At 42.6% G+C, this 12,942-nt stretch overlaps 1 protein-coding gene across 4 annotated transcripts in view; it reads right to left on the bottom strand.

Annotated features, from left to right (window-relative positions):
- Positions 1-12,942, bottom strand: part of mrpl23 (mitochondrial ribosomal protein L23) — a 94,334-nt gene that overhangs the window by 74,454 nt on the left and 6,938 nt on the right. For all 4 annotated transcript variants that reach the window (XM_072592012.1, XM_072592008.1, XM_072592011.1 and 1 more), the window contains exons 2-4: positions 4,376-4,498; positions 3,637-3,719; positions 434-507 (exon numbers count right to left, since the gene is read on the bottom strand). In XM_072592012.1, coding sequence (XP_072448113.1) covers positions 434-507; positions 3,637-3,719; positions 4,376-4,498 — 280 coding nt within the window. The remainder of the gene's footprint in view (positions 1-433; positions 508-3,636; positions 3,720-4,375; positions 4,499-12,942) is intronic.

The raw sequence follows: 12,942 nt of genomic DNA, 5'->3' as shown, positions 1-12,942 counted from the left end.
ATAGCCTCAGATAATAAAACTACAAATGTAGCTGCTTGGATGATAAATAAGATTTCTGAAGAGGACTCAAAACATGAACTGTTTCTCCCTTCACAGATGCAGCCAGACCTGCTGTGCTTCTCCACCATTTTCTGCATTTGCTAAATGGTCAAGAAAATGTTTTACTAAAGTGAAGAACGTTACGTATGGCAATAGAATTTTATTTAACGATTTATGCACATTTTGTAAAGGATTGAATTCCAGGAAATTATTTACTTGCTTCTAAGGAAAAATACTTTTTTGGGGGGCACCAAGTAACAAAATATTTAATCTCTACATAGCTAACTTAACCATTGGGCATTGTAGTTTAGGATAAGAGCTGAAGAAATTCTAATCACGAACAATCTTTGAGAACTGTGGCAAGAAAGATAGAAAAGAATTGGCCTTCACTTACCAACTGAACATATGCAACTTTATAATCAGGACGCTTCACCCTTTGATTCTTATGGTTTCTCTTCTTGTTAGTACCTAAACAGTAATTTTGAGTGATCATGAGAATATACATTAAGTGGTTGCAGCCCAGTACAGTATATTTGAAGAGAAGTTAATAGTGCTATTCAGATTGCTTCCCAACAAGACATTAACCGAACACATTGCCTTTGTCCTTGGCTCACAAAACATGTAGGTTTGTGTTCACTATTTTGCCACTATCACTTAGCCATCTGTTCTTCCAGACAGGCTTCCCAGGTTTCAATATAAACCTGTCTAGCATCACCAGACAGTTGAATGATCAAAAGCTGTTTGTCCTGTTTCCCTTTTAAACTCAAGGTATCTCTCTCCAATCAACAGACTGCTTGAGCATTCTGACATTCTACACCTTAATATGACCAACCTCTAGAATATCCCTGTCCACTCTTCCTGCCACACTCCATTCCTTTGCAATACAAAGTAGGAAGGAGCCCGATTCAACCCCAAACTCTGGTTAGCAAGGTTAAATCTCACAGAATACGGGGAGACCTAGCCATTTGGACACAGAACTGGCTCAAAAGGTAGAAGACAGAGGGTGGTGGTGGAGGGTTATTTTTCAGACTGGAGGCCTGTGACTAGTGGAGTTCTCTAAGGATCGGTGCAGGGTCCACTACTTTTTGTCATTTACATAAATGATTTGGATGTGAGCATAAGAGGTACAGTTAGTAAGTTGGCAGATGACACCAAAATTGGAGGGGTATCAGACAGCGAAGAAGGTTACCTCAGATTACAACAGAATCTTGACCAGATGGGCCAATAGGCTGAGAAATGGCAGATGGAGTTTAATTCAGATAAACGCGAGGTACTGCATTTTGGGAAAGCAAATCTTAGCAGGACTTATACACTTAATGGTAAGGTCCTAGGGAGTGTTGCTGAACAAAGAGACCTTGGAATGCAGGTTCATAGCTCCTTGAAAGTGGAGTTGCAGGTAGATAGGATAGTGAAGAAGGCGTTTGATATGCTTTCCTTTATTGGTCAGAGTATTGAGTACCGGAGTTGGGAGGTCATGTTGCGGCTGAACAGGACATTGGTTAGGCCACTATCGGAATGATGTTGTGAAACTTGAAAAGGGTTCCGAAAAGATTTACAAGGTTGTTGCCAGGGTTGGAGAATTTGAGCTATAGAGAGAGGCTGAACAGACTGGGGCTGTTTTCCCTGGAGCGTCGGAGGCTGAGGGGTGACCTTATACAGCTTTACAAAATCATGAGGGGCATGGATAGGATAAATAGGCAAAGTCTTTGCCTTGGGGTCGGGGAGTCCAGAACTAGAGGGCATAGGTTTAGGGTGAGAAGGGAAAGATATAAGAGAGACCTATGGGGCAACTTTTTCATGCAGACCCTTCAGAATGTGTATGGAATGAGCTGCCAGAGGAAGTGGTGGAGGCTGGTACAACTGCAACATTTAAAAGGCATTTGGATTGGTATATGAATAGGAAGGGTTCGGAGGGATATGGGCTGGGTGCTGGCAGGTGGGACTAGATTGGGTTGGGATATCTGGTCGGCATGGATGGGTTGGACCGAAGGGTCTGTTTCCATGCTGTAATCTCTATGATTCTAAGTCAACTGACCATATCAGTAGACAAGCTAAAATTGATTTGTACAGCCCACTTCAGTTAGCAGATTGTTAAAAAAAAGGATTAGTTCTCAATTCTGATGCCCAAAGTGCTCACACAGAATACCTTGAGAAAATGGGAAAGCAGCAACATAAATACAAAATTGGTTGATTGACAAATAGGAAACAAAGAGTAAATTAAATCCAGGTCACAAGTCAGATGACACCAGGATACAGTTCAACAGATATGTTTAAAATCACAAGCATTCAGAATGTTGCCCCTTCAGAGGGACAACACTCCAAAAGCTTGCAATTTCAAATAAACCTGTTGGACTATAACCAGGTGTTGTTTGACTTCTGACCTTGCCCTTCCCAATCCAACATCGGCACCTCCACATCACAAATTAAATCAGTACATTTGGGCTGGAGGAGGGTTGGCAGTAAAGTTCCCCAGGTCAGCTTTGCACACTTGCTTTTTCTGAGATGTATGAGTAACCTAGATCTTGGTGTGCTAAGGAATATAAGAATTAAAAAAGGATTTTAATAAGTTGAAGGACTGGGCAGATAGGGGACAGATGAAATTCAATCAAAGACATGTGAAGTGACATATTTTGGTACAAGGAAACAGCATAAAATAAAGAGTGCTATCCTAAAGGATGCGCAGGACCTGAAAGACCTGGGTGCAGCTGTGCACAAGTCTGGACAGGTACAGCAGTTACTGAAGCATAGAATATCATTGGCTTCATTAACAGGGACATAGAGTACAGAAGCAAGGAGGATATGCTGAACTTGTCAAATACACTAGTTTAACCTCAAGTGGAGTATTGTGCACAATTCTGGGTACAACACTTTAGGAAGGACGTGAATATATTTGACAGACTTCAGAAGAGACTTGCAAGAATGATTCCAAGGATGACAAATGAGTTATGAAGACAGATTGGAGAAGCTGGGACTGTTTTCAATGGAGAGAAAAAGGCCGAGAGAAGGTTCCAAAATCATGAAGGGGATTGGACAGAGTTGATAGGGAGAAATCTTCTCTCTTATAAAGAGATTGAGAATGAGAGAGCAACATATATAAGGCAGTTTGCAAAAGAAGCAAATGTGATGTGAGAAAAAACTTCTTCATGGAGTATTTAGGGTCTGCAAAGGTCTAGCTGGCAGTGTGGTCGGGACAGTTTCAACTGAGGCATTCAAGAAGGAATCAGATAATGACTGAAATAGAAATGACATTCAGGGATATGGGAAAATGACAGAAATGGAACTACGTCTGAATGCTCATTCAGAAAGCCAGTGCAGACACAACATGCTGACTGGCCACCTTCTGCATCATAACAGCTTTGCAATTCTGTGTCTCCAACTGAAAAAGAATTTAGTGAGTGAGGATATAGAGTAGATTGGAAAAAGTTGTAATGTTCCATCTCTACAAAGCACTTTGCTTCAAACATTAGCTCACACATCTAGAGAGACAAGGCACACGACAATATTAATCACTCATCATGACTTGTGGTCAATGCTAAAGCAGGGTTCACTGTAACAGTCTGGGGGCCATACTTTTCACGAGCATTGCCAGTTACTTACAGTATTGAATTCTGGTCCTCACTGCGGCCACTGGGACACTATAGATGCTCTGCAGGTAATTCTTCACATCAAGTTTTGTCATCCTGTAAAACACAGGTTAGAGATAGAAGACGTTAAAAAAAGTCAATGTGTGAAAAAAGAAATGAGCAAATGCTATTCCACACCTCAGAATCAGAGGCTAACAATTATTAAACGTCAAAACAGAAGTTCATACCTTTGACTAGCAATAGCAAATTAGTCACAGCAAAGGAGCAGCTCAATAGATTTTTGTGTTTTTGCTAATGCTTATACTCTCGATCTTCCACACTCCCATTAACTGAAGCTGGTACTTTCCACATTCAGAAACATCTTTAATACCTTAATGGCTCACACAGGACCTCTAGTGGCCGAAATCAGAACTGTTTGGCAATAATCTGAGTACATTTTAAACAAAATGTCTGCAAATGCACATATTTTAATCAAGACATAAATGCTCTTACACAGTTTGCACGGGATTTTGCCAAAGGTCCAGGTGAAATAAACTTTGCAATCTCAGTAAATCAGAGCAGCTGCCATGAACCAGTGTCACATTTTGTAGACACCACAGCAGAGCTGGTTAAGGTTCAGGAGCAGTTCACCCTCTCAATTCAGGAGCTGAGTGCCCTAGAAAACAATATTGAATATTGATGCCTTTAAAACAGGACTGTGCGCATCGACCCACTCCATTTTGCTGAGCACATTTCCAACTGCATCCACTTACTCCATAGGAATCCGGAACTGGACTGTATTCTCTGGCTGCTCGCTTCCAGGCCTTACAAGGGTCATAAAAAAGTTGGTTCGAAATACCCGAAGCTGAGGGTTTCCAAGTTGATATAATGGATAGCTGTGGGGAAATAAATAATGAAATATAATTATGCATATAATATTGAAGAAAAACAGAAATTGCTGGAAAATCTCAGCAGGTCTGGGAACATCTGTGGAGAGAGTTAATGTTTCAGGTTCAGTGATCCTTTTTCAGAACAGATGGAAGCTAAGAAAAGGAATTTTTTTCATACAGAAGATGAGGTTGGCGGGGGGAGGGGTGTAAAAGATACATGGAAATAGAGCCTAATAGAGAGAAACCCAGTGGGACAGACAAAAGAATGGTTAAATATCAGTTTGGGGGAATGAATGGCTGTTAATGGGGACAATTAGTGGCTGACAATGGGTTGTGTGCGCTAGCAGCCCACCTGATGATACGATCTGGTGTGCGAGGATGGGGGAAAAGCATTGGGAAAGCCCTAAAATTGTTCAACTTGATGTTAAGTCCAGAAGGCTGCAGGATTCCCAGGCGGAAAACAAGGTGCTGTTTTGCCAGCTTGTGCTAAGCTTCACTAGAGCATGGCAGCAAGCCTGAAACAGAGATGTGGGCCAGGGAACAGGGTGGGGTGCGTTGAAGTGGCAGGCAACTGGAAGCTCGGGGTCTTTTTAGTTGACAAAACAAAGATATTCTGCAAAGTGGTCACCCAGTCTATACTTCATTTCCCCAATGTAGAGGAGACCACATTGTTAACAGTGAATACAATATAGGGAGGAATACAAGGATGAGGAACGTGACAGGCATTTGAGAGTACTCAAGGTTTCCCTCATAAAAACGGGGTACGATGCTCAACTCATCGACCGCTAGTTCTGACGTACCACAGCGAGAAACCATAATGAGCTCCTGAGGAGACAGATACAGGACAGGGTGCCCTTCGTTGTCCAGTATTTCCCAAGAGGCAATAAACTACGCCATGTTCTTCGCAGCCTGCAATACATTATCAATGAGGATGAGCACCTCACCAAGACCTTCCCCACTCCTCCACTTCTCACCTTTAAACAACCAAACCTCAAACAGATCATTGTTCGCACCTGGCTTTCAGGATAACTCCATACAACCTTGTCACGTTAGATGCTGCAAGATGTGTCAGAGTGTCGACACGGATACCACCATTACCTGTGGGGACACCTCCCACCATGTACGTGGCAGGTACTCATGTGACTCAGCTAACGCTATCCATCTCATACACTGCAGGCAATGATGCCCTGAGGCATGGTACATTGGCGAGATCAAGCAGAGACTATGACAACGGATGAATAGACACCACACAAAAATCAATGTTTTGGACTGGAGCCCTTCATCAGGAATGTATAGTGAGGATGTATAGTTCATATAACTGTGGGAGAGTCAGTTGGTTTGTCGTGGAAATTGGTGGCCAGCCTATCCCCAGAAATGAAAACAGAAGTGGAAGAAGGGAAGGTGTGAGTCAGAATGGATGAGGGGAAGGTGAGAATGGAGTGAAAAGTGGAAGCAAAATTGATAAACATTGTCAATTTCAGATGAGGAAGGGAGGTAGCACCAATGATGTGATTGATACACCTTAGAAGGAGGTATAGTTGGGGGCCGGAATAGGACTGGAACAAGGAATGTTCCACGTAGTGTACAAAGAGAGACATAACTGGAGCCCCTGTGGGTACCATGGCCACCCCTCTGACCTGAAGCAAATGATGAAAGTTAAAAGAAAAATTCTTTATGATAAGGACAAGCTCAACCAGGCAGAAGAGAGTGGTAGTTGAGGACAATTCAGGCTTTTTTTCCCAAGAAGAAGCAGAGAAACCAGGGACCATCCTGGTGGGGAATGCACAGCCATGGCTGGAGCCCACAAACTGGAAACTCTGAAACTGACATAAAACATCAGAAGAATTGTGGATGTAAGTGGAGAGGGAATAGTCAAGGTGGGAAGAAATGACTTCTGTGGGGCGGGAGCAGGCAGGAACAATAAGAGGCCTGCCTAGGCAGTTATGTTTGTAAATTTTGGGAAGGAGCCAGGAGCGAGCTGTGCAGGGTTGGGAGACGATGAGCTTGGAGGCAGATTTTTTGGCAGGGGTTGGGGGGGGGTCATCCACTGAAATAAGGTTAGTGACCATCGTGGACACAATGACCTGACATTTCATGGGAGGGTCATTGTCCAAAGGTGATAGGAGGAGATATCTTGAGAGCTGGTGCTCAGCCGCTGTACGTCAATATGCCAGACAACATCATCACCCTTATTGGCAGGCAGGCATACTTACAAAGTCAGAGTTGGATATGACAGCACAGAGTGCAGTCAATTCCGAGGGAGATAAGTTGAATGGGTAAGGATGGGGCACAGAAATTGAGGTGACTAATGTCACATTGACAGTTCTCAATGAACAGGTTAAGTGCAGTTAAAAGGCAAGAGGCAGGGGTCAAGATGGAGAGAGCGCGTTGGAGGCGGGTGAAGGAGTCTGTGGTAAAAGGAGACGACTCTTGTCCAGACAAGTGGGCTCAGAGGCAAAGGTGACAGAAGGGGAGTTCAATGTCATGTTGTGCCCAAAATTCATTAGGGATAAAACTGAGATTTTTGCTGAGTACAGAACGTTCAGCATCAGAGACCACAAGGTCAAAAGGGATAGTTAATACAAATTGTTGGCACTGAGTAAGTTTTGAAAAACTTGTGTATGCATAATCCTTGGTTAAAAAAAACTTCTTCCTGCTGCCACAGTTTCGTGGTATTCCTATATTAATATTTAACACTGACATTTCCTATCTGAACTCTGATGGGATGTTAAACAAAGACCCATCAACCCTCTTACCAAGGGAGTTCTGCAGCTGTCCTAGCCAACATTTATTCCACAAATGGCATCATGGAGATAATTGATAATAAATCATTTACAACACAAAGAGGCCAGTTAACCCGCCATGCCCAGATTACCTGGCCACTTAGCTCATTACTATAATGGGATTCACCAAGGAAACAAAAGAGTCTCTATTTACAGGCTTGCTCCTTAAGGTCTGGTGGAATGGTCATTAAACTGAGACAGCAACCCTGTTTCTCTCCACAGATGCGGTGACATTTTTCCAGCAATTTTGTTCATGTTTCATATTTCCCACGTCCACAATATTTTGTTTCTGTATTTGTGCTTGCTCATTTTCTTTTTAAATCTAATAGAGTTGCCCTCTACAATGAATCAGTCAAATCATGCTGCCCTTCTCCTTTAGCTAACTTATAACCTCTCCCCCAGTCAGGATTCCAGTCCTCCCGAAAGCTGTTCATTCTAACTCAACCCACCTAATGTTTCCCGTTAAGAGTTACACTTAGTCTCCTACTCTTTTTCCACTCTAACCCCATCACAAACATAACAAGTACTCAACTTCCTTCCCCTGCACACTGGTTAGATTTCTCCTCACATGATGCCCTAACTATTCTACACCTCAGCTTTTACCGGTCCCCCTGTTAACTAATTCACCTTTTCTATCCACATCAGTGACTGTTCCACTCTCTTCCTCAATTTCCCAACCTATTTCATTCCTTTTGGACTTCCTTCCTCCTCCCAGTCCCTTAAATATCCACACCCAGTCAACCACTTTATAAACAAGACTGACCTGTAAACCCAAATATCCAAAGTCAATGAAATAAATTGGCACTTCAGGAAAATCCTAAGTATAGATCAGTCTGTTGTCACTACAATAATAAATGATCTAAAAGATAAAGATTTGTTTGACTGCCATGCATACTACCAGAAGACTTCAAGTTACTTATCACTTTTCTTTTTATATTTAATGCAAATCTAAAGATAATCTTGGTAGAACTAAGGAACATTAACTTTATTTGATCCTATTCACAGGGAACCTGCAGGATTTGTTCAGGCAATTTCGCAAAGACATAAGGTGGACGGTTTAACTTAGGATACCGATCTTAGGTTATGACTATCATCTTTATTCTAACTTACAACAGCACCCATACAGATCTTATCATTACACTTCCATGGAAAGCACAGTATTTTGGATTAATGAAGAGCTATACAAAAACTGCAAGCTGCATTTTCTTACTTCTAGAAAGTTACTACACTATAGAATTTCTTCATCGGGTATAAAGTACTTTCAAATATACCAAGATTGTAAAATGTGCTAGATAAATACAATTTTTTTTTAACAAGTTAAGTGCAATTCAATCCAACTCATGCTTAATACACTACTGGGGCCTTTCTCAATAGTAAGGAGCTTAACGTCAAATCGTACCTACTACAAAACCATATTGGAATCCAATATTATTGCACTTCAGTTCAAATCAAGTAGTGCAATGGTGTCTTTTATTAGTGATTCATGTGATGTTGGCATGGTTGGTTTAATAAATATTTACTGTTAATCCCTAATTTCCTAAACTGAGTGACCTAAGGACACTTCAGAGGGCAGTTAAGAAACAGCAAAGTTGCTGTGGCTCTACATATTGGCCACACCAGATAAGAATGAGATTTCCTTCACTAAAGAACATTAGTGAACAAAATGGATTTTTACAACAATCAACAAATGTTGTGTGGTCACGAGTGGATGAACTTTTCATTCCAGATTTTATTGAATTCAAATTTCATCACCTAGCAATAGTGAGCTTCAAATGGATATCACTAGAACATTAGTTTGGGGTTCTGGATTGCTCATCCAGTGTCATTACCGCTACACCATTGCCTTCGGTCATTCGGCTGCAGGAACTAAAAGCTTCCCCATCCTCCTTTGCAGTTTTACAACATTGAATAGATTTAAGGACTCAAATGACATTGCTATAATTTATGAACTTCACAGCATATTCCTGCTTCACAAAGGTTAGCTTGTATGTCATACTAACGTCCGAAACTTACAGATTTACATCAAGTTCAGTTTTTTGATGACCTTGACCAGGAGTTAGAAAATACTTAGAGCAGGCAAAAAGTAAATGTGTGGCCAAGGTGCAGATCTGTCCAATTCAATGGGAAATTCATGAAGGAATCAACTGCTTCACGCAGGCTTTGCAGCAAGCCTTTAAACTGGAGATGTTCTGATTTTGGTTAAAGGATGGACTTGTTGCAAGACCACGTCAAACTTCAGTTAGCAAACACTTTTAGAGAAATGGTGGACTTATCATACAGGAAGACAGCCTTCGTAAAGAAACTAGGTAACCTTTCAATCGAAACAAAGGACCTAACCATATCTCTTACCAAATCCTGGCGAACCCACACCGCACTTCCAACTGCTGTGTTTGCTTGTGAATTTGCTCCATTGACAATCAAAGCATAGGAGTTCCAACAAGTTAGCACTGCTACCTCACAGCATCAGGGACCCAGGTTCAATTCCAGCCTTAGGTGACTGTGTGGAGTTTGCACATTCTCCCCCTGTCTGCATGGGTTTTCTCCAGGTGTTCTGGTTTTCTCCCACAATCCAGAGATGTGCAGGTTAGGTGAATTGGCCATGCTAAATTGTCCATAGTGGGACGCAGGGAGATAGTGAGGAAAAAGATTGATCTGAGACGGGTACAGCTGAGAACAGACGTGAGTCAAACAGTCAGGGCAGGCAGGGACAAGGTAGGACTAATCAATTAAGCTGCATTTATTTCAATGCAAGGGGCCTAACAGGGAAGGCAGATGAACTCAGGGCATGGTTAGCAACATGGGACTGGGATATCGTAGCAATTACAGAAACATGGCTCAGGGATGGGCAGGACTGGCAGCTTAATGGTCCAGGATACAAATGCTACAGGAAGGATAGAAAGGGAGGCAAAAGAGGATGGGGAGTGGCATTTTTGATAAGAGATAGCATTCCAGCTGTGCTTAGGGAGGATATTCCTGGAAATACATAGAGGGAAATTATTTGGGTGGAACTGTGAAATACGAAAGGGATGATCACCTTATTGGGATTGTATTATAGACCCCCAATAGTCAGAGGGAAATTGAGAAACAAACTTGTAAGGAGATCTCAGCTATCTGTAAGAATAATAGGGTCGTTATGGTCGGGGATTTTAACTTTCCGAACATCGACTGGGACTGCCATAGTGTTAAAGGTTTAGATGGAGAGGAATTTCTTAAGTGTGGACAAGACAATTTTCTAATTCAGTATGTGGATGCATCAATTAGTGAAGGTGCAAAACTTGACCTACTCTTGGGAAATAAGGCAGGGCAGGTGACTGAGGTGTCAGTGGGGGAGCACTTTGGGGCCAGCGACCATAATTCTATTCGTTTTAAAATACTGATGGAAAAGGATAGACCAGATCGAAAAGTTGAAGTTCTAAATTGGAGAAAGGCCAATTTTGACGGTATTAGGCAAAAACTTTCAAAAGCTGACTGGGGGCAGATGTCGCAGGTAAAGGGACGGCTGGAAAATGGGAAGCCTTCAGAATGAGATAACGAGAATCCAGAGAAAGTATATTCCTGTCAGGGTGAAAGGGAAGGCTGGTAGGTATAGGGAATGCTGGATGACTAAAGAAATTGAGGGTTTGGTTAAGAAAAAGGAAGCATATGTCAGGAATAGACAGGATAGATCGAGTGAATCCTTAGAAGAGTATAAAGGCAGTAGGAGTATACTTAAGAGGGAAATCAGGAGGGCAAAACGGGGACATGAGATAGCTTTGGCAAATAGAATTGAGGAGAATCCAAAGGGTTTTTACAAATATATTAAGGACAAAAGGATAACTAGGGAGAGGATAGGGCCCCTCAAAGATCAGCAAGGCGGCCTTTGTGTGGAGCCACAGAAAATAGGGGAGATACTAAATGAATATTTTGCATCAGTATTTACTGTGGAAAAGGATATGGAAGATATAGACTGTAGGGAAATAGATGGTGACATCTTGCAAAATATCCATATTACAGAGGAGGAAGTGCTGGATGTCTTGAAACGGGTAAAGGTGGATAAATCCCCAGGACCTGATCAGGTGTACCCTAGAACTCTGTGGGAAGCTAGAGAAGTGATTGCTGGGCCTCTTGCTGAGATATTTGTATCATCGATAGTCACAGGTGAAGTGCCGGAAGACTGGAGGTTGGCAAGCTGTTTAAGAAGGGTGATAAGGATAAGCCAGGGAACTATAGACCAGTAAGCCTGACCTCGGTGGTGGGCAAGTTGTTGGAGAGAATCCTGAGGGACAGGATGTACATGTATTTAGAAAGGACTGATTTGGGATAGTCAACATGGCTTCGTGCATGGGAAATCATGTCTCACAAACTTGATTGAGTTTTTTGATGAAGTAACAAAGAGGATTGATGATGGCAGAGCAGTAGATGTGATCTATATGGACTTCTGTAAGGCGTTCGACAAGGTTCCCCATGGAAGACTGATTCGCAAGTTAGATCTCATGGAATACAGGGAGAACTAGCCATTTGGATACAGAACTGGCTCAAAGGTAGAAGACAGAGGGTGGTGGTGGAGGGTTGTTTTTCAGACTGGAGGCCTGTGGCTAGTGGAGTGCCACAAGGATCGGTGCTGGGCCCTCTACGTTTTGTCATTTACATAAATGATTTGGATGCGAGCATAAGAGGTACAGTTAGTAAGTTTGCAGATGACACCAAAATTAGAGGTGTAGTAGACAGCGAAGAGGGTTACCTCAGATTACAACAGGATCTTGACCAGATGGCTGAGAAATGGCAGATGGAGTTTAATTCAGATAAATGCGAGGTGCTGCATTTTTGGAAAGCAAATCTTAGCAGGACTTATACACTTAATGGTAAGGTCCTAGGGAGTGTTGCTGAACAAAGAGACTTTGGATTGCAGGTTCATAGCTCCTTGAAAGTGGAGTCGCAGGTAGATAGGATAGTGATGAATACGTTTGGTATGCTTTCCTTTATTGGTCAGAGTATTGAGTACAGGAGTTGGGAGGTCACATTGCGGCTGTACAGGACATCGGTTAGGCCACTGTTGGAATATTGCGTGTAATTCTGGTCTCCTTCCTATCGGAAAGATGTTGTGAAACTTGAAAGGGTTCAGAAAAGATTTACAAGGATGTTGCCATGGTTAGACGATCTGAGCTACAGGGAGAAGCTGAACAGGCTGGGGCTGTTTTCCCTGGAGCGTCGGAGGCTGATGGGTGACCTTATAGAGGTTTACAAAATTATGAGGGGCATGGATAGGAGAAATAGGCAAAGTCTTTTCCCTGGGGTCGGGGAGTCCAGAACTAGAGGACATAGGTTTAGGATGAGAGGGGAAAGATATAAAAGAGACCTAAGGGGCAACTTTTTCACGCAGAGAGTGGTACGTGTATAGAATGCGCTGCCAGAGGATGTGGTGGAGGCTGGTACAAGTGCAACATTTAAGAGGCATTTGGATGGGCCTATGAAGAGGAAGGGTTTGGAGGGATATGGGCCGGGTGCTGGCAGGTGGGACTAGATTGGGTTGGGATATCTGGTCGGCATGGACGGGTTGGACCAAAGGGTCTGTTTCCATGCTGCACATCTCTATGACTCTATGTTAGGTGCATTAGTCAGAGGGAAATGGGTCTGGATGAGTTACTCTTCAGAGGGTCGGTGTGGACTTGTTGGGCCGAAGGACCTGTT

The sequence above is a fragment of the Chiloscyllium punctatum genome, chromosome 22, assembly GCF_047496795.1.
Source record: "Chiloscyllium punctatum isolate Juve2018m chromosome 22, sChiPun1.3, whole genome shotgun sequence".
NCBI classification, from domain to species: domain Eukaryota; kingdom Metazoa; phylum Chordata; class Chondrichthyes; order Orectolobiformes; family Hemiscylliidae; genus Chiloscyllium; species Chiloscyllium punctatum.
This window is presented reverse-complemented; position numbering and strand designations above follow the sequence as displayed.